This window comes from Clavelina lepadiformis, chromosome 4 (assembly GCF_947623445.1).
Source record: "Clavelina lepadiformis chromosome 4, kaClaLepa1.1, whole genome shotgun sequence".
Lineage (NCBI taxonomy): Eukaryota > Metazoa > Chordata > Ascidiacea > Aplousobranchia > Clavelinidae > Clavelina > Clavelina lepadiformis.
In genome coordinates this window covers 1,646,205-1,666,481 of record NC_135243.1, presented here as the reverse complement: position 1 = coordinate 1,666,481, position 20,277 = coordinate 1,646,205, and the positions used below count along the sequence as shown (strand labels likewise).

At 39.3% G+C, this 20,277-nt stretch overlaps 5 protein-coding genes and 1 long non-coding RNA gene across 6 annotated transcripts in view; all 6 read left to right on the top strand.

Annotated features, from left to right (window-relative positions):
• The window catches only part of LOC143453396 (uncharacterized), a 90,082-nt gene extending 76,114 nt beyond the window's left edge, over positions 1 to 13,968 (top strand). The window contains exon 4 of the mRNA XM_076954732.1: positions 13,141 to 13,968. Within this exon, the coding sequence (XP_076810847.1) occupies positions 13,141 to 13,214 (74 nt within the window). The 3' untranslated portion in view covers positions 13,215 to 13,968. The remainder of the gene's footprint in view (positions 1 to 13,140) is intronic.
• Positions 1 to 20,277, top strand: part of LOC143453426 (uncharacterized) — a 109,028-nt gene that overhangs the window by 77,419 nt on the left and 11,332 nt on the right. The window lies entirely within an intron of this gene.
• LOC143453398 (5-oxoprolinase-like) lies at positions 4,922 to 7,915 on the top strand. Its single transcript, XM_076954735.1, has 5 exons — positions 4,922 to 4,979; positions 5,645 to 5,882; positions 6,018 to 6,302; positions 6,441 to 6,529; positions 7,562 to 7,915. The coding sequence occupies exons 3-5, from the start codon at positions 6,146 to 6,148 to the stop codon at positions 7,670 to 7,672; spliced, it is 357 nt and encodes a 118-aa protein (XP_076810850.1). The 5' UTR covers positions 4,922 to 4,979; positions 5,645 to 5,882; positions 6,018 to 6,145; the 3' UTR covers positions 7,673 to 7,915.
• On the top strand, positions 9,707 to 12,403 carry LOC143451645 (uncharacterized). Its single transcript, XM_076952346.1, has 3 exons — positions 9,707 to 9,926; positions 10,155 to 10,270; positions 12,273 to 12,403. The coding sequence occupies exons 1-3, from the start codon at positions 9,847 to 9,849 to the stop codon at positions 12,401 to 12,403; spliced, it is 327 nt and encodes a 108-aa protein (XP_076808461.1). The 5' UTR covers positions 9,707 to 9,846.
• On the top strand, positions 14,120 to 15,558 carry LOC143453386 (5-oxoprolinase-like). Its single transcript, XM_076954717.1, has 3 exons — positions 14,120 to 14,261; positions 14,577 to 14,686; positions 14,752 to 15,558. Exons 2-3 carry the CDS (start codon positions 14,594 to 14,596, stop codon positions 15,133 to 15,135), a joined length of 477 nt encoding a protein of 158 aa, XP_076810832.1. The 5' UTR covers positions 14,120 to 14,261; positions 14,577 to 14,593; the 3' UTR covers positions 15,136 to 15,558.
• On the top strand, positions 17,380 to 20,248 carry LOC143452519 (uncharacterized). Its single transcript, XM_076953523.1, has 2 exons — positions 17,380 to 17,752; positions 19,267 to 20,248. The coding sequence occupies exons 1-2, from the start codon at positions 17,659 to 17,661 to the stop codon at positions 19,641 to 19,643; spliced, it is 471 nt and encodes a 156-aa protein (XP_076809638.1). The 5' UTR covers positions 17,380 to 17,658; the 3' UTR covers positions 19,644 to 20,248.

Below are 20,277 nucleotides of genomic sequence, written 5' to 3'. Positions count from 1 at the left end.
GAAATATTTCCGGGTGAATGCCGCGAAATTCGGCCAAACTCTTATCAGATGGTGCGCTAAGCGCTTTTGCTGAAAAAGATGAATTTTATCTGGCGTCGAATGTACTTAGCCTGGCCTCGTCAAGTTTAACAACAAGTTTAGCGCTTGCTTCCGACGTCAACCGACCGACAAATTGGTCAACCAACAAATTAAAACGCTTCAAGAATTCCGCACCAAGAATCAGATAAAGGATGTCCACCAAGGCGAAAGTAAATTGAAACGTGCAAGAAGTCATGAACTCTGAAGTCAACTCATGAAGACAGACGTCAATGGATTTGTAACCATAAGTTTGCATGCGACTACTATTTAAGGTGGAAAGAAATGCAGTTAGTTGCGCATTATCGTAACAAGTACGAGACAAAAGGAACAAACTAACTTGACAACCTGTCAATGATAAAAAAAATTATGGTTGAGTTGAGTTTAAGTTTTGCTCACTGATAGGTCTGTCGGAATTGTGACCACGTAAAAATTCCGACCTAAGCATTTTTTGGAGCATTTAGCCGACTATTCCAGTTGCAAGGTGGCTTGCAGTGAAAAGCTCGATGAACAAACTTGGAATGGTGAAAACACAACCCAGGAAAACCAGTGTCCTACTCGTGACCAGAGTATTTCCTATTGAATCGGTGACCGAAACAATTAACTGGCCCAGATTTGCGAAAATCATGAAATCCATTAAAACGGTCACGTTGATGATTTTCCCCGGACGCAGCTTGTGGCGCTGAATGGGACATGGTTGAAGCTCTCGATTTCATTGGCTGTTCCAGTTTTTTTAATTTCTCGGAAAGTGCATCTAACCAACTCATTAATGACACTTTGGCGTGGAAATGAATTTGAAGAGACTGGTTTTGCGACAGCCATGATCTTGTCCTCCGTGAGGGGGCGTCAAAGACCGAAAACTTAGATCTCTATGGTATTGTTGGACGTCCTACGTAGGGTTTTAAAAAACATGTTTAGACCAATCAGAAGGCAGCATGGTTGGTGTGGTTTTCTAGCCTGGGAATTACCCTAGCAGTTGGTGTGCTTCAATGTCCCAAGTCGCGTGCAGAATTAGGCTAAAAATTAGCACGAAAGTAGCTAAAATTGGGTTTTTTAGACCAAGCATTCTAGTATTTTTATTTTGCGCCTCTGTAAAAAAAGTTTGAATCATGGTTTTTTGATGACATTTTATGGAATGGTAGTTTTGTAATGATGTACGTTGGGTGGAATGATGTGCTTGACCCTTTGATGAATACTCGCAACTGCACAGACACTGGGCTTCCGAGCACCAACCCCCAAGGCTGCGGCGACCCAATTATTGCTGTTCTTTATTTCGTGTTTTATATATTTATTGTGTTTTTAGGTAAGTAACCTTTCACTTGATATTTGCAGTTTTTCTCTGACCAATCCACCATCTTTTCTTATTTGCAGTTATTGTTAATATGTACATCGCCATTATTTTGGACAATTTTGACGAAATATTGAAGCAGGACGAAAGCGGCGTATCACAGGGAGATTTTGAAACATTTTACATGGTATGGGGCAAATACGATCCGCAAGCCAGCCAGTTTGTGACGCTTACAAAACTGTCCGACTTATTGCATGACTTGCATCTTCCGTTTCAACTAGCAAAGCCTAATTCAGTAAGATCCCTGAAAATATATCTGCGATTACTGCCAGAATATGATTAAGTATTGGTCATACTCTGTACTGTCTGTAGTGGCTTTAGTGAGCGAGGCGGTAATCCAAAGCATACTAAATTGACATGCAAAATTTCAGAGAGCTCCATATGGAGTATTTTTCAAGTAATCAGTATTTTAATAAGTTTACTGTATAACAAAACAAACAAAGATTTTATAGCATTTTTTGGTGTTTGAAGCCACCTGAATCGCGTGACTAATTTGACCGGAACTCGCCGAAAGCCTTGAAAAATCGGCATTTTTAGCGTTTCCTAACCTCTTTATGCATTAAGATATCGTCTTTACATTTGATCGGTAGATGGGTACATTCCCCTTCAGTATTCAGCTATATAGGCTACCCATACCGATCGACTTCATTTCAGCCTCAATTTTAGCTGTGCTCGTCTCGAAGAGTTGGTCAAAGTTGCATGTATTTGTATCATCCATCGCCATTAAATAACCTGAATAGTTTTGACGCGACAGTACGACACACACTGTAATTCAAATTACAGTAACGATCGCGACGTCGTAATGCGCATTGTTGCTAGTTATTCCCGTGTATGCATTGCAAAAGACGGTAGGCCTACGAAAGCAGACAGTTACAGCTTTCACTTCGGGCAGTATTTTTAATTCCGCAATAACGTGATATGGGGCTAAAGCCGATAGATTCTACCACGTGTAAGTGCTGGATTGAAATTGACATGCAAAATTTCAGAGAGCCCCATGGAGGATTTTTCAAGTAATCTGTCTTTTAGTAAATTTACTGTATAATAAAACAAAAAAAGATTTTATGGCATTTTTTGTTGTTTGACCCCCTTAAGCGAAAGCTTGTCCAAATTTCTTTCTGGATCAATTTTTAATATTAATTGCGCTTGATAAATCGAAACTGTCCAAGAACAATTTGCGCCATATATTATACGCCATCTCGTCGTCAAAATTGTACGAGCCTAAGAGTGACTTCATGTATTTTAAATTGTCACTCGGCTATTTGCCTTGAAAAGTCTTGCTGTCCAAACGAGCACTCAAACGTTTATCTCAACTCAAATCATAGGTTAGCGCGGATTGGCCAGAACGACGGGAGTTTCACGTCAACAAGTTATCAACCATCAATCGTCCTCACTCATATAGTAACAATAGCCGCCAGTGTATGCGGTCTTTATGGCGAATATGTTTGTTGTTTAATGCCTCACACAAGTAATACAACAACGAACTAAAAATTTTCATAGTGTAAACAAAATAAAAAATATAATCCACCGGCAAAATGACTGAGAGCGGTGAACTAAACGTCAAGATTCTAGAAGGGGAAGATTCTGCATGGGTTCGTGGCTGAAAACTGGACAGAGTGACGCTGTGTAGGACGGTGAATTAAAATTTGCGGCAAATCAAGCAAGGAATCACCGCAGAAACCAAACAAAAGGTTTTCAAGATCTATCAGCCCGAGGTGGCTCAGACACGCGAAAAGCCAAATCACAGGTAAGATTATGGCCGGAGCAGGCGGCGAAGGAGCAACCTGGGCGTGGCCTTGACCATGACGTAAAGTTGAAAAGTTGTTTTTGCATATCTTGGAGATAGGACATCTTCAACAACTTGTCGTCGGAGTCACCAGATTATATGGCATGACATGAGTTCACAAAATTGTGTGGACTACATAAAAATCAAATTATAATTTAAAGCGCACGAACAATATAAATGCAATAAAGAGAGAAGACAACGCGTTATAAAGGAATTTATTATCACGAGCTATCTTCGTTAAGCAGATGTCAGATATAGAATACACCATCCTTATAACTACCTCTGTTTTCAAGTAAGTGATGTTGAAAAGTTTAATGCTTGACAAGAAATATCGTGATAATGCTACCAGGCTAACACAAATAAACCTGATTCTATTGGCTTAGATGACAAAGACTGGTACAACTGGGCTGTGCTCACTGCTCAGGAGATGCTCCTTTACTCCAACAAAAAAGGACAAGAAGCAAAAAAATCAAAAGTAATCGTCTTCATTGGTAGGCACACTTAAAGGTTTCCAACCAAGACGATATACACTTCACTAGGTAGCTACAAAAAACATGTGAACGTCTGTTTGCCAATTAACAAAGGAAGCGTACTCCAACCCTCACCTTTCCACAAGGTAGAGTCAACAAAAAAACATAAACCTGCCAAAGGTGACCAAGGTACAATCCAACCAAGGAAAAGCGTTAAAAAATATCTTTTCAATCGGATTCCAATCCTGCCGGCCGGGAGCCGTGAACTGTTTGAAATTAAATATTTACATGTTGTAAGTATACAGGATTTTCCATTTTACAAGTTGAACAGTAAAATTTTAATACCTCAAATAATCGATATTAGTGGGATTGTTTGATTGTAATTCTGTTTGAATTTGTTCTAACAAAGTGCATAACATTTGTTATTATATAGTTAGGAACCACATATTTTAGCTTAAATTAAGGTTATCTTGAACATATTCGTTGTGATTGTTAGCATAAATGCCGTGTTTTTATGTGAAAAATAAATCAAAGAATCGTAGCACTTGTGCACGTTAGCATTCCCTGATTGTTAAAAAAGGTCTTTATATTTCGAGGAAAGTAATTAGGGTAATGAAATTTGTATTAAATGTCTGCCTATTGTACTTACACAGGTATACTTTTAAGTTGTTTCGTCCTTGTTTAACCTTGCATTTAGTGGAAACGTTTATAAACTTACGGCATTGCACGAATGAGAAAGTTTTTAAACAGTGACGAAATGCCACCATCTCAATATTAATGTGATATTTATCGCGATAACAGCAACTGTTAGGTAAGAAACTCTGACTGTGTCAAGTGGCTTCGTATATTACATGGCACGAATGAGATTAAGCCACTAATCTTTCACATATAACGAAGTAAATGCCAATCACATCGTACACTGGGTTTAGTTGTAGCCATCATTGTTTCCAGTGCATCGGTGGTGCGTAGCCCTAGTCAGCCATAAAAAGGAGTTGCAAACTGTATGCAGGCAGATTTATGGGTATTACTTGGACCACAATAAGGTATGGGCAATGTTTTTTCAACGAAATCAACGTCTAAATAGTCAATGATAAAAATTTTGGACTGATGACGGTCACTTTTTTTCCAGTGTAGTAGGCCTAGGCCTATGCTACATAGCCTAGACATGAAAAATGCTAGTCCTAACTTCATTATCGATATTGAAAGCATTCATTGCAAATGCAGCAGAAGTAGTGCACTTGCTCTCACTGAGGGTTGGAGAGATCCTCTTGGAAACCAATCAAGACCAAAAATGTTGGACCTCGTAAGTTTATTAACTCTGATATTTCCAGTTGACAATGCAGTTGTATTCAGCTACTACCTACTGGTGACTTTAAATGTGGGTTTTGTATTTTTCATCTTTGCCTATTTCATAGTTTTCATGGTGTTTAATATTTCGTCAGAGATGAGTTTATTATTACTTTTTACTTTGATTTAAATCAGCGGTTCTTAACCTTTTTGATCTGCTTTCCTATTCCTAATTATATCCTAGTTTTCTGTTGGTTGTAGAACTGCACCTACGCTTATGTTAGTGTCAGGCAAGAGCTGAAGTAAGCCTCACTTCTGTGCGTAATTATAGTAGTTTATTTGTTTGATGCTGTCATGCATTTATACATGTGAGTCTATGCTGTTGTTACAATGAAATTACATACAGCTTGGCAATGCATATGTGTTGGTGCTTACAACTGTTTTGCTTTGTTTGGCAGCAAAAGTAAAAGAATGCTGAGTTTGAGTCTTGTTTAAGCTCGATTGCTTTAAGTTGTCGTGGCAAAACTTTGCATCATCGATTGTTTGGTTAATGGTTATTGTTCACTTTGTCATGCTGGTCTATTGTGTTTATATATTGATTAGTCATTATGCTATTGCATAATCAAGTTTAATTTAATATTTTTAACGTTCAACTGTGACATCAGATGTCTATGTATGCAGCTTTTCCGAGTATGAAGTAGCAGTTAAAAAGATTGCCATGGAGATGAGATTTAAACAAGTCTTAACTATCATCTCAAGTCCATGGTCAAGATTGTCTCGCACGACTTCGCTGCATGCGTAGATGCCTACCTCACACTGTGAGTTAAAGAATATGTAGAAGCTTTCAGTCTGACGTCAGCAACATAGACATCAACTCGCTCTTTATGCAGTCTGATGGTGGCCTCACTCCTATTGATAAGTAAGTTTGTTCGTAAGGCTGTGATTATATTATTATATTAACATGAAGTATAACAACAGATCGTCATATTCATTTAAATCAGCGATAAGCAAGCTACCAACGAAGTGACACCTATCATTGCAAACTGTGTTGTAGATTGAGGAACGCAGATATAGGAGCAAGTAACAGCTCCAACTAATTATGACATCGTTTGTGCCTATGATCTGGCCCGCCTGTCAAAACTCAGCACTCAAACAGCCCTTGAGTTGGAAAAGATTCATCAAATGTTTACGTCTTCTGATATAAAATACAACATCTCACACTCCTCAATGCTCAGGTTCGATAGAAATAGAGCAATATTATCCGGACCAGCAGGTGGCGTAGTAGGGTACACTATGACATCATTTGAAGACCAACCCAGCATTGGGTACAACATTGGAGGTATGGTGCCGCTAGGATATCCAGTATCAGTATGAGCATGTATGTTGCATGCATGCGCAAGCTAGGTAAATATTAATAAGATTACGTAAGTTATGTCCTTGTGTTGTCATCGTGAAATTTATGACAATATTTACACAGAAACATCAACAGATGTGAGTCGATACGACGTAGAATATGAGCATGTGTTCGAGTCTACTACAGCTGGTGTCACCATACAAGCGCCACAGGTATTTTATTTTGAAATCTTAAATTAAGACAAAATTTCAACAATGGCCCAAATTTTCCTGTTAATGTCAACATCAGGACAAAGTGTGTTTTTATTTCAATGTGCCGATATGTGCTTATATGTGTTGTTTGGACTCTACATGCTTTGTTATATTTTTGTGTATACAGTCGAAATCAGTTAATCGCATAGTCAATTTTCCAAGCTTTTTTATGCGATTAATCGGTGTATGTGTTCCTACATTTTCTCTGTTATTCTTTTTTAAACACCGGCGCACGAATTCTTGCTCCTCCGCCGATTTTTGGAATGACGCAACAAGTGAGCTTCCTTCTTTTCGATTTCGACACAAAAAATTTTTCAATAACAAGGATTCTATCGGACAGACATAAATCTTTTCGCTTTGCTGGCTTACTATTTCCTGGCATTTTATATCGTATACGTAGGCTACAGTACAGTACAGGTATTCTACGTTTTTGCAGTGGTTTGCGCTTTGCGACGTAACAATGCTTAAATAAAAATTAGTCTTGTTGTTCTATTGTGATGTAACGATCCGTAACAATCCTTAAATGAAACGTAGTTTTGTGGTTCATAATCACTGTAGAGAAGGCTTTTTTTCGTGAAGTTTTACTTTATTGTTCAAATCATTTACGTGCTACTGTCTCTATAGCCTTGCGAGAGATCTGACGATGATTTTTGTTTATTGGTGAGGATAATCTTCAGCGACTTAACACTTCATCAAAGGAAATATGCGGTTAAGTGGTACAAGTCTACAAATCAATCAAGAAAACCTATTCGATTAACCGATTTATGCGATTAACCCTTATGCGATTAACCGTTGAATTTTCTTCAAAAGTGAATGGGAATGGTTTGGGATTATGCAATGCAATGCTATTAAGCGATTTATGCCTTTAACCGATATGCGATTAACCGATTTCGACTGTATATTATAGAATTGAGTATCTTGTTTTCTTTCGATCTTTTTGAGATATTTTATCTTTACCTTTTGTAAAATATTGTGACTTTGTGACTTTCATAGAGGATCTGTCAGGTGATTCACGGTCCAGCGATTATCATCCACAAAATCAGCACAATCTTGGTGGAACCTGACTGCAAGGGAAAGATGACTAAGAAAGTTATTGCATTATGACATCATGGTTGCGTATGACTATGTATTGCATTATGACATCATGGTAACATCACTTTAGATTGTGTTGAGGGTTGTCTTTTCGTTACATGATAGACTGACAACATCATTGTAGCTTGCCGCGATTAGAAATTGTAATTTTGTGAAAATTCGCTTATTCAGGTGACGTGACCATCATGATAGGGAAGGGAAAGCCGAGGCATATTGGCAAGGAATTGGACGCCATCCAACTCTCTATATTTTCACACAGGTCAGTGTTATTTCGTAGATACAGTTTTTGGAAGCAAGTTTTATAACTGGAAAATTGAATATCAAATGCATGCAATGACCATTGTGGTAGTTGTAAGGTGTGGTTGGGTTCTTTGTCATTCTCCGTTATTTTAAATAGGTGGTATTTGTTATTGTTAAGTGTTATTTGGTGGACTGAATTTCTTGAAGCGATTTTTATGACTGACAATTTACCCAAATGACAATAACTGGGAAATTGAATACCAAATGCATACAATTATTATTGGGGTAGCTGTAAGGCGTGGTTGGGTTTTTTGTCATTCCCAATTAACTTTTATGGGTTATGTGCTATACTGGGATCACTGACCCCGTCACTATATTATAACCTCTGACCTTTGACATCAAAGGTTCATGAGCATTGCAGAACAGATGGGTAGGATCCTACAACGGACAGCGATATCCACTAACATTAAGGTCTGGCTTGAACTTGTCATATTTATACATGTTTGTTATTTTATATTACTGGTCTAGATAATCGTCCAACAGTGCTTTTACTTGTTTGTTCTAATTTCTGCGAATTTATTGCACCAAGATTTCTCAGCCCTTGACATTTTATCTGTGGTTCAGTCGTTGAAAGTCCTGTCTAGTCTTTGTATATTGCAAGACTTGCTTGTGTAAATACGTTGTTGATAGCTGAGTAGGTGTAATTCTATTATGATCATTGTGTGTCATTAGAACACTCATTGTTTATTGTATAACATTACATGAATCGACAGGAACGACTTGACTTCTCATGCGCTCTTTTCGGACATGATGGTGGTCTTGTTTCCAACGCTTCTCACATCCTAGGCCACCTAGGGGCCATGCAGGATGCCGTGCAGTACCAGATGAGGGCGATAGATATCAATGAAGGAGATTGCATCCTCTCCAACCATCCATGTACTGGAGGAGTTCATCTTCCTGATCAATCTCGTGAGTATGATCATGTGATTTGCTTGGTGATGTGATAAATGTTATAGATCTGAACATGAAGTTTGCCATATGATGTTCAAACATTTCATGGTTGTGTGGCAACGGTGTTTGTGTTAACCAACCGCTACTAAAACATTATCAGAAGTTTGCGATTTATGCTGGGACCACCACCATTATGTGGTTACCTAATTTACCAGCTATGTGGTTATTTGGCAATTTAGTTGCCGATGTGGTAATTTATGTTGTTACCAACAATCATTTGTTTAGTTGGTATTATATCATATGAAATTAGCTGAATATTTCCCACAACATTATGCAACATGGCTTCATTATTTCCAACCACACACCAGGTTTTCATCCCTGAGCACACGAAGCCGATATTTTTCACGGCGAATTGCCACGAAAAATTTGCCATTCCGTTCGTGGTCCATGTGTATTTAGTGCTAGTTTTGCGGTAGCTCAGGCAACTTGACAATCTCTTCTCTCTACAACAAAGGCTGTCTCTTATTTAAACAAGATTAAATAGTTACATCTTTTCCGAATGTTTTCACTTATTTAATTCATTTGGGTGACTTTTTTTTAATTAACAGTTTGCAACAGTTATTTTACATCATTATTACCAATTTGTTACATCACAGTGTATTATCACAGTTTAAATCATCATCTCGCTGTAATGGTTGGATAATAAAATGTCATATAAACATCTCAATATACATATGTTAATTGATAATCTCGTATTGGTAAATTGGATGATTGCAATTACCTAATAATTTGTTCTTTTCTGATTTGTTTGATATAAATCTTTTGAGAACAATTTCGTTGCATTTCGATCACAGAGCCCATATCTGCACTAGATGTCACTATTGATGAGCTTATAGTCGAGTGTGTGCAAGCATTATCAGATCAGGGTTTCCCCTGAAAGCATCAAAACCGATCTTTATTTGAATCCGAGGTATGAGCGGACCGACTGCGCCCTCATGTGTCAGCCTTCTACGGTGAAAAACTTAGATTTTGTCGCATCAAAGTTTGGTGACTTTTTGCAGACTTTCCAATCCAGGTGGGTTCTAAGGTCAACACTGGTGCAGTTGAAGTATTTTCCACATTTAGTTGCAAAGAACCTCATCCATGTATAAGTTGTTGTCGAATGATATTTGTAGAATGTTCACAACCAATTACTATGCAACAGCTACGCTGTCGTTTTATTAAAACTTAGCATTCAAATTTTTAGATTATTCAAACATTATTATTTAGTTCACTAACATCAAACTCATTCACGCATCTGCAGATACAAGAAAGAATTTGGTTTTGCCAATCCAGGACGTGACATCATCAACGACGGGGGCAGAGTTGGAGGTATCGAACTTTCTGGGATTGAAGATCATGCTCTAGTGACATCGAGTGGTAAGCCACCACATGTCGAAAAATTAAACAGTTTTTTCATATCTAGTTCTCGTATCCTGGACATAAGATCATATCAGATTTCATCCATCAACAATGCCACCTTCTAATGGAAATAATTCAGCCCTTTTAAACACGTTTTCTATCGCTGATTCTGATGTCGCATCCCATGCATGGTTGACGTAATTCGCTGCATCTAGCAGATGATGGTTGCCATAGGCAACACCCGCTGCCCCTCTGGGTAACCTTTTTGCTTGCTCTTGTTTGCGTAACTTCAAAGTCTCTTTTAGCTCATAAAGGCTAAGAACATCTTTAACATACAAATATCTCAACTTTTCTTTAGTGCTGCAATTATACCCATATCGCATGGTTGCTTCCAGCTAGTGCAGTTGGAAGGGAAAATGCCACCATGACGTTGTTTCTCTCAAAAGCATAAAAATGACCAGGGCCAGTGTCCATCAACAAGAGAACCCAGCGTCCTGTTCTCTTCTTCACTTCAGGATGAAAAACTTTATTGAACCATTTCCAACACCTGTCAACGTCCATCCATGCTTTACCCTGACTTAGTACTTTAGAGGCCATTCTCGATTCTTGACACAAGCCGGAAATTTTGGTTTCCCAATCAATGTACAAGGAACTTTATACGTTTCTGTGGTATTTGTGCAAACACCCAGTGACACTCATTCGTTAGCTTTCTTTTTCCTCGGGTAGTGCTGACATCGCCAGATGGCATGAGCAAGGTATATCTGAGCAAGAGCTAAAAAAATAACCCAGTTTCCCAGTTTTGTTATAAACATTCTCGGGATCATACTGAGCAATAGCATGCATATAAATCATTTAATGCAGCCAGTAATCCAAATTTTTCTTTATCCACTTCTGCTCGTTCACCGTGGAGAAGAAGTTTCTGCTCCACCATGTGATCGGAATCTGCTAAGCCACTGCCATGAAGCTTTCAAGTCATCCTCTGATATTAATAGTTGTTCGGCGATTTGCTTGGCTTTTAAAACAAGCAATGAAGGCTGAACTGGAAGGCTTGTGCAGTGCATGCTATCAATCCAAACATACAACATATCCTCCAGTTCAGAAAATCGAACAACAGATGCTCGAAATTGTTATGTTTTGGTCTCTTCATACATCAAAGCAGATCATTTTCAAATAGCTTCTCGATTCTCCCAAACCTTTCGAATAATGTCTTCACTCACTTTGTCCTTTTGAGCAAAACTTTGCTTACTAGGAGGAGCTGGGTCCCTCAACTCTGTAATTCTCTTAAACGCTTTCCTTTGCCTGTCATCATGCGCAGTTAAAAGTTACAGAATTACTAGGAGTAAGCTACTGTGCAATTATACTCACCACCTAACACAATAATTTCATCTGCAAAAACTTGTACAATTTTACTGCAGGCTAGCTCACTACTGCACCCATCTCCTGCAGGTGTTGAATATAGTGCATGCAGATTTGAATCCACAACCTGGTACACTAATAATAATTAATCTATTTGCGATTACAAGTTTGATGCTTTGGACTATTTTACTAATCTAAATTAAAAACTTAACCTCAAGGACCAAGCTTCTTGCATTTCTTGTCGTAACAGTAAACCCAGCAGACGAAATTACACTTGCGTAATTGTTACGGCTTAAAAGAGTTGATAGTGATGCGCAGTACTGTCACCGTACACATTTCAAGGGAAGAAAAAACGAAAACATTGCTAAGTACGCGCACCTACCAGTTGCGTACTTAAGCTGGAGATTACTGGTCTAGATAATTGTCCAGCACTGCATTTACTTGTTTGCTCTAATTTCTGCGAATTTATTGCGCCAAGATTTCTCAGCTCTTAACATTTTATCTGTGCTTCAGTCGTTGAAAGTCCAGTATAGTCTTGTATATACTGCAAGACTTGCTTGTGTAAATATGTTCTTGATAACTGAGTAGGTGTAGTTCTATTATTGTCATTGTGTGTCATTAGAACACTCAGTATTTTTAAATATAACATTACATGAATCGACAGGAACGACTGGACTTCTCATGCGCTCTTTTCAGACCCGATGGTGGTCTTGTTTCCAACGCTCCTCACATCCCAGGCCACCTAGGGGACATGCAGGATGTCGTGCAGTACCAGATGAGGGCGATACAGAATAAGGAGGGTGATTACATCCTCTCTAAATATCCATGGGCTGGAGGACTTCATCTTTTTTATCTAACTGTGATCACTCCTGTGAGTATGATCATGTGATTTGCTTGGTGATGTGATAAATGTTCTAGATCTGATCACAAAGTTTATCATAGGATGTTCAAAAATTTCATGGTTGTGTAGCAACGGTGTTTGTGTTAACCAACCGCTACTGAAACATTTTGAGAAGGTTGCGATTTATGCTGGGATGTGATTGTGATTTATGTGATAATGTTGTGAATGATGTGCTTTCTCGTATCACATGATGCTGAAAAGTTTCATGGTAGTTGTTGTGTGAAATGACGAATTGGTTTCTGGTTTTCTAATGAGTCAGAATTACATTTAAACCAGTGGTTCCCAATGTTTTTTTAGTTGCGGATTCATTTTAGTAAATTTTCAAGCCTGCGGACCCGTACCTAAAATTTGCCAAGAATTAAATCAGAAAATGTCTTGTTGTTTAATGCATAACCTACTATTGAGGGATATTTACTGTAATATCGGATATATTTGGGAGCTGCTGCAAATTTCAATGAAATATTGTCTTAAAATGTTTATGATTCTCTTCTTTCGTTGCACAAACAATAGAGAAATAAAGTAGCCTACATGCAACCAAGACACTCACGTACCCCCAAGGGGTCCGCGAAACCCAGGTTTGGAACCACTGCTTTAAACCCTATTGAACTTGTTTTTACTTGTTACCTCACAGAAGTAACAGCGTTTCTCACGCTCCCAGGAGAATTCACTAGTTGCAGCCGGACCCACAATCTCCATAAGACATAAGATCATATCAGATTTCATCCATCAACAATGCCACCTTCTAATGGAAATAATTCAGCCCTTTTAAACACGTTTTCTATCGCTGATTCTGATATCGCATCCCATGCATAGTTGACGTAATTCGCTGCATCTAGCAGATGATGGTTGCCATAGGCAACACCCGCTGCCCCTCTGGGTAACCTTTTTGCTTGCTCTTGTTTGCGTAACTTCAAAGTCTCGTCTAGCTCATAAAGGCTAAGAACATCCTTAACATACAAATATCTCAACTTTTCTTTAGTGCTGCAATTATACCCATATCGCATGGTTGCTTCCAGCTAGTGCAGTTGGAAGGGAAAATGCCACCTTGACTGATCCAAATTAAAAAGTTCACCTCAAGGACCAAGCTTCTTGCATTTGTTGTCGTAACAGTAAACCCAACAGACGAAATTACACTTGCGTAATTGTTGAAATTACACTTGCGTAATTAAAAGGGTTGATTGTGATGTACAGTTCTGTCACTGTGCACACTTCAAGGAAAGAAATAACAAAAACATTGCAAACTACGCACAAACCGACCAGATTTAAGTTGCGTACTTAAGCTGGAGACTGCTGTGTGCATCACTGGTCTAGATAATCGTCCAAAACTGCTTTTACTAGTTTGGTCTAATTTCTGTGAATTTATTGCACCAAGATTTCTCAGCCCTTGACATTTTATCTGTGGTTCAGTCGTTGAAAGTCCTGTATAGTCTTGTGTATATTGCAAGACTTGCTTGTGCAAATATGTTCTTGATAACTGAGTAGGTGTAGTTCTATTATTGTCATTGTGTGTCGTGAAAACACTCAATATTCTTTGTGTAACATTACATGAATCGACAGGAACGACTTGACTTCTCATGCGCTCTTTTCGGACCTGATGGTGGTCTTGTTTCCAACGCTCCTCACATCCCAGTCCACCTAGGGGCCATGCAAGATGCGGTGCAGAAGCAGATGTGGGCGATAGAGATCAATGAGGGAGATTGCATCCTCTCCAACCATCCTAGCGCTGGAGGAGTTCATCTTCCTGATCTCATCGTGAGTATGATCATGTGATAAATGTTATAGATCTAATCACAAAGTTTATCATATGATGTTTGAAACATTTCATTGTTGTTGTTTAACAATGGTGTTTGTGTTAACCAACCACTACTGAAACATTATGCGAAGATTGTGATTTATGATGGGTTGTGATTGTGATAATGTTGTGAATGACGTGCTTTATCGTATCATATGATGCTGAAAAGTTTCATGGTAGTCGTTTAGTGAAACGATGAATTGGTTTCTGGTTTTCTAATAAGTCAGAATTATCTTTAAACACTGTTGAACTTGTTTTTACTTGTGACCTCACAGAAGTAACTGCGATTCTCATGCTCCCCGGGGATTTTCCTCGTTGCAGCGGGACCCGCAATCTCCATGGCAACCTGGCCGACTTGAGGTCGCTAGTTGCTGCTAACCAGAAGGTAAGTGTCTTTGTGACGTCACAACTGTATCAATCACAGTTATTCCAACGAAGCTTTCTGTTTAGGGTTTCCACCTGGTCCAGGAGCTTATATCGAGTTCCGGGTTGGAAGTGCTCCAAGCTTACATGGCACACATCCAACACCACGCCGAGGTCCCGATTAGAAATCTGCTACGCGACGTCTCCACGACAACGGACAGCGTACTCCACGCGTCGGACAAGATGGACGACGGATCAGTGATCAACCCCCGCGTGGAGATCGACTTGAAGGAGGGAAGCGCGACATTCGATTTCGAGGGGACATCCCCTATGGTGATAAACAAGTTGAACGCGCCGAGAGCGATCAGCAAGTCTGCCATCATCTACTCCCTCATGTGCATGGTGGGCTACGACATCATCCCTCTTAACCAGGGCTGCCTCGCTCCTATCCACCTCCTAATACCCAAGTGAATACTCCAAATACCCTATCCACGTCCACATTGACCGAATTGGTTCCTACTCGACCCCGATATCCAGTTATCCGGTCGTTCTCAAGAACTTCCAGCTTCTCCTGGGCACTGGCGGAGAGTGAAGTTATAGGGGCAGGGACGGGTTCTCCTGGGCACTGACTATTAAGCAATTGTTTTGATTTTTTAAAGTTACTGAATTTTGTCAAAACTTTATATTTTTAAGCCGTATTCTGATGCACTCGTAGACAATATTTTTTGCGTCACTCGCAAAATAACGCGGTGTAGTTTCAAATGACATCTGTTCGTATTATTTGCTGTCGTCCTTTCAAACCTTGTCACGTGCATCAGCCGCAGCACTACTTCTACAAGTTTTAATTTTGCGAGGTAATTCACCGAAAGCGAAATACAGCTTATTCCAACACCAGCCAGACACAAAATCCAGCTCCATGCGACCTGATGCGTGTTGTTGAAGCTTCCCGACTACTTGTGAGTGACCTTGCAGCCCAGCATTCGAGAGATCGCAATCTCGTCCTTACTCCACATACAAGCCAGATGCGGGAAACGACGCAGGAAAGTTTCGAGGCAGCATCTTTTCTCAGAATCCTTTTTTTAAACAGACGCAGCTAACTTACAGCAAATGCAGATAAATAATACGCGGTCCACAAGATAAAAATATATTTCATGGCAAGTTTGTATCTACCCAAGGTCCCGGCTCACACCTACTCGTGTGACCACACAATCAAGTAATTTTTGTGACCTCATTTGACCTTCCCTGCACCTTATCGCGTTACAATAATAATCGATCTAGTCAACCTTTTGTATCGCATGTTGGCGCTAGTGCGCTACAATTATTTCAAGCTTTTATGTGAACATTTTATATCATTTGCTGTGCTGGTGTGAAGTAATCGCTTGCACACGAAGCAAAATAATGGTTGGTTTCTGTGGGTTTCATAATAATTATTATTCAACACAAAGCAAACAGTAAGTTTCTTTGATAAAAATACGTTTTAACATTACCTATTATTACGTAATAAAAGCTGTGTTGAATCATAAATTTTTGCTTATGTTAGCGAGAATAAATCGATCAAATTGGTCAAAGTATCGTACACATCATAAAACTCTCCAATCAGCAACGATAAACATGAATCTGAAACACGACGACAACCTGAAAGTTTTTAAAGCAAAGCGGAAGTCCAGAGAACAGCTGGAACATGTTGCGCATGCGCACAAGTATTCCATGTATGCGTGTACAGCGACAACCGACCTTCTTCTTTGAGCAGTGATGCATGTCTGGTCCAGGTCAGCACGCTAGTGACGTGATTTGTCGGTGACGGTGAGGCGACGTTATCATTCAACACCACAGCATTGGTGCCAGATCACTGCAACTAACGCGTCATCGAGAAGCAAGAAAAATAAAATTTGCAATTCAGCAGCTTGTTTGAAAACAACTTACAAGAAAATTTTATTTTGGTTTTAAGACTTACTCGTTGTTACGCTGAAGCTAAGTATTTCATCATAGGTTATGTTTTATGTTGTTGTATTGTCATTGTAATGGCAACGTAACCCCTGTTTTTGTACGTTAACAGGTTCGCTGCAAAAGCCAATACAATTCATACAAACAATAATGTTGATGTCGTCGTTTCTCCTTTTAACTTTAACAACCATTACAGGTAGAAAAGGATTTGGAACAAAATTCTTGGTATCCATAGACTTGTGGAAATGGGCTGCTATGTTAATCATTTTAATGCTTGAATTCTCCTTCATAAATTCTTTTACGCTGCAATTCATTAACTTATAAAAATTACGTAACAGTTTAGTATTACCTTGTTGCGCCAAGTTGAAGCCAAACTTGTGGGATTCTCCTACTTTCTCACGCGTTTGTTGATCGATGGAGATCCAATTTCAGTTCCGTTTTCAGGGATTACCCACAGTCGAAGCTGTTGAACAGGACTATAAAATGCGATTGTTTCTCAGCACCGAACAGCTAAGGACTAATTGTGGGTTTGATGTGCCCCAGCTGACCGAGGTTAACGCAGCAAGTTGAATTAAAATAACGTTACGAGAAAGCGATACAGCTGAGTATGGCACAGCCGCACCCAACACTGTTTTCGATGAGCTACAGTGACAGTGGCGCAGGTCAGGTGCTGCCTATAATTTTGCACTTAATGATTTGGACAGCAGGCCTACTGTGCACTCAATTGTTATTTGATGGAGAGATTGAATTATTCAAACTGTTAATATTACTACGTAGAAACGCACTTCAAGTGCATCCAAAGATTTTTGTGCAACCGCTCTTTTCATTTTTGGTTGTTTAACGCACGCAAGATTTTGCTTAAAATGGTCATACTCTGCATTCCAGTTGGACAGGCATGCCTATACCGCTTGACTGAAAAGTGTTGCGAATTTAAACGAAAGATCGTGCATACGTACAGAGGTATATCAGAAGTTTGGTGACGGCGTACACCAGAGTGGAAAGTACTGTATGGCCTGAACTGCAAAGTATGGCAGTTTTCACCAAGAATTCATGTGTGCAGAGACAAAATTCTGGTGTGCAAGGAAGCAGCTGGCGTGCACTGCGACTTGTAGCCCAAGGCTGCCCGATGTTTGTGATAAGCAAGGTACGGCCCTTTATGATAGAAATCGTGGGAAAAGTTAGTGGTTCCCATCTTTGTTTTAGAGACATCGCTTGTAAACACTAATTTTGCAGTACAAATCGGAGCGAAAATTAGTGTCTCCTTTTTTTTTGGAACACCGGTTTGTTCTGGTGTGCGATGCCATTTTGGAAAAAAAAATTCGAGTGTGTTCTTGTCATACTCTGCAGTCTGGATAATGGCACTTGCATGCACGAGGTTAATCAACGGGCAGCCTGAAATTTTTTTATCTTCATGCTGATTTATAATAACTAGGCTAAATAAAACTCGTTGCTTGAACACTAATTCATAATAAGTAAAAAATGAATTCACGCTTCAGTTTGTCAATACACATCATCACACCAAAATTTGCAGCTTTGTGGTTCTAGTTCTCGTCGATAACTATCATACTTTCCGGTGGAAGGCGTGCACTGAAGCTTTAAGCGTTTGCTTAATCGTTGTAAATTGGAGTTTAAACAATGAAATCTACATAGGAAATATTTTTTTGTGAATCGGCACTACAATGGGCTTTGTGCTTGCGTTTTCCACTTTTCTACTCTCTGTTTATGGGCGAAATATTTTTAATTTATAGAACCAGGCCGTTTTTCTACTGTATGATACACAAAATAGCTTATGTCTATGTGCCTTATTTTCATGTTGACAGGGTACTGGTCTGTATTTCGCGGCAGGTGCATAACCGAGATGAATTTCAGGCAAACTTTTTCCGTATTTTGATTATGAAGCGCACAAGAGGCGCAATAAATACACACAACAGTAATACAAAGATAGAAATTACAAAAGGTGACAGGAAGAAGTAAGGGTCGGATAATTACAAGGGGGATACAAAGATGTGGTAACTCTGGTTTATTTGTGAATTTCATTGATATTCATTTAAACGATGTGAAACAATAACGAACTCGTCGGATAAAGAAATGATTACATGTGGGTGGTAGCAGGCCAGGGTATTATGTTGAAACAAATACGTGCAAGGTAAAATAGCGTATATGAAAAGGTGGTACAAGTACTCCTGTCCTGTTTGTCCTGGCTAGTGTGTCTGTCACCAAGTATTGCTGAGAGCATGAGATGCATAGTATGCAATGTACAACGGAGAAGAGAGACGTTAGAATGAGATGACGCTAATATGAGAAGGGCATTAGTATTTATGAGCGCACAATATCATGTATGGTAGGAAGTTGCTTACAGAATGTTATTAGACTTGAATAGATCTTTAAAACGGAATGGAATTAGGAAACTCATGTGGAGATAGTGGTAGGAGTCCAGCAGAGTTGGGTGGTTGTTAAGTGGGTTTAATTGTTTGTAGATATGAACGAAGTGAACCGAGGTCATGCTTATAAGGGCCAATGTTTCGATGCTTTATTAATTAATGACACAAGCGAGTGTAAACTAACGGTTTTGTCATGAAAGTGTATATTGTTCCTACGTTTCCAAATCTGTTGTTTGGCGATGGTGATCATGAAGGTGATAATGTCTTTCTGTTGTAGATCGAGATTTTGTACAGCATCATCATATTCCATTCGCCTGTTGTTCAGGCCTGGTCTTTATCCCGAAACAAATTCAGGGTCAATCAGTTGTCTGTAGCGACGCCTCCACTATCCCCTGTCAATGGCATCCTCGATCTTCAAACCTCTCCTTCTCATATCATCCTTCACCGTCTCTTCCCATGTTTTCTTTGGTCTTCCTCTTTCCACCTTTCCTTCAATCATCTTATGTTGTACTCATCTTATTAAGCTCTCTTCATTCATTCGCTCAACGTGTCCCAAGTTCCCAACCATCTCAGACGATGTCCTCTCAGATGTTCTTCAATATCTTCCACACATGTCCACCTTCTTATCACATCATTGGTAATCCCATCTCGTAGTGTCTTACCACACATCATTCGAATCATCCTCTTTTCTGTCGTCTGCATTCGCCTGATATTAGCCTTCTTCATCGCCCAGCATTCAGCTCCATAACACATCACACTTCGTACACATGCTTTATACAGCCTTCCTTTCAGGTTGCTAGAGAGTAGTCCGCCTGATTAAGTGTCCTAGTGATTATGTGTCGGTGATTAAGCGTCGCGTGATTAAGTGTCGCGTGATTTAAGTGTCGATACACCCATATCCCCCAAATAACGAAACTCCTTAACAAGCTCGATCTCATCACTTCCCAATTTCACATATTTCTCCTCTTCTTTATCACTAATACAACCTTTACTTCTGCCACATTCGTAATTCATTCCACTCGTCAGCCTTCCATTGACACCTGAACATCTCTTATGCACCCAATACTTGCACTTGTAGTGGTCTGGGAGGCACTTTTAATACCAATATATCATTCGTGGGAAAGTATTCGCCAGTTGTTTATTGAAATGTTGTTTGTTGATGAAACTGCAATTGTCGCTTAATATTTGGAAACTTTCTCTAAATAACTTTATGTGAAAGCGCCGTTTAGTACGTTACCAGGTGATTTCATAACATCCGAGTTTTAACTATAAATAATCCCCATTGCCC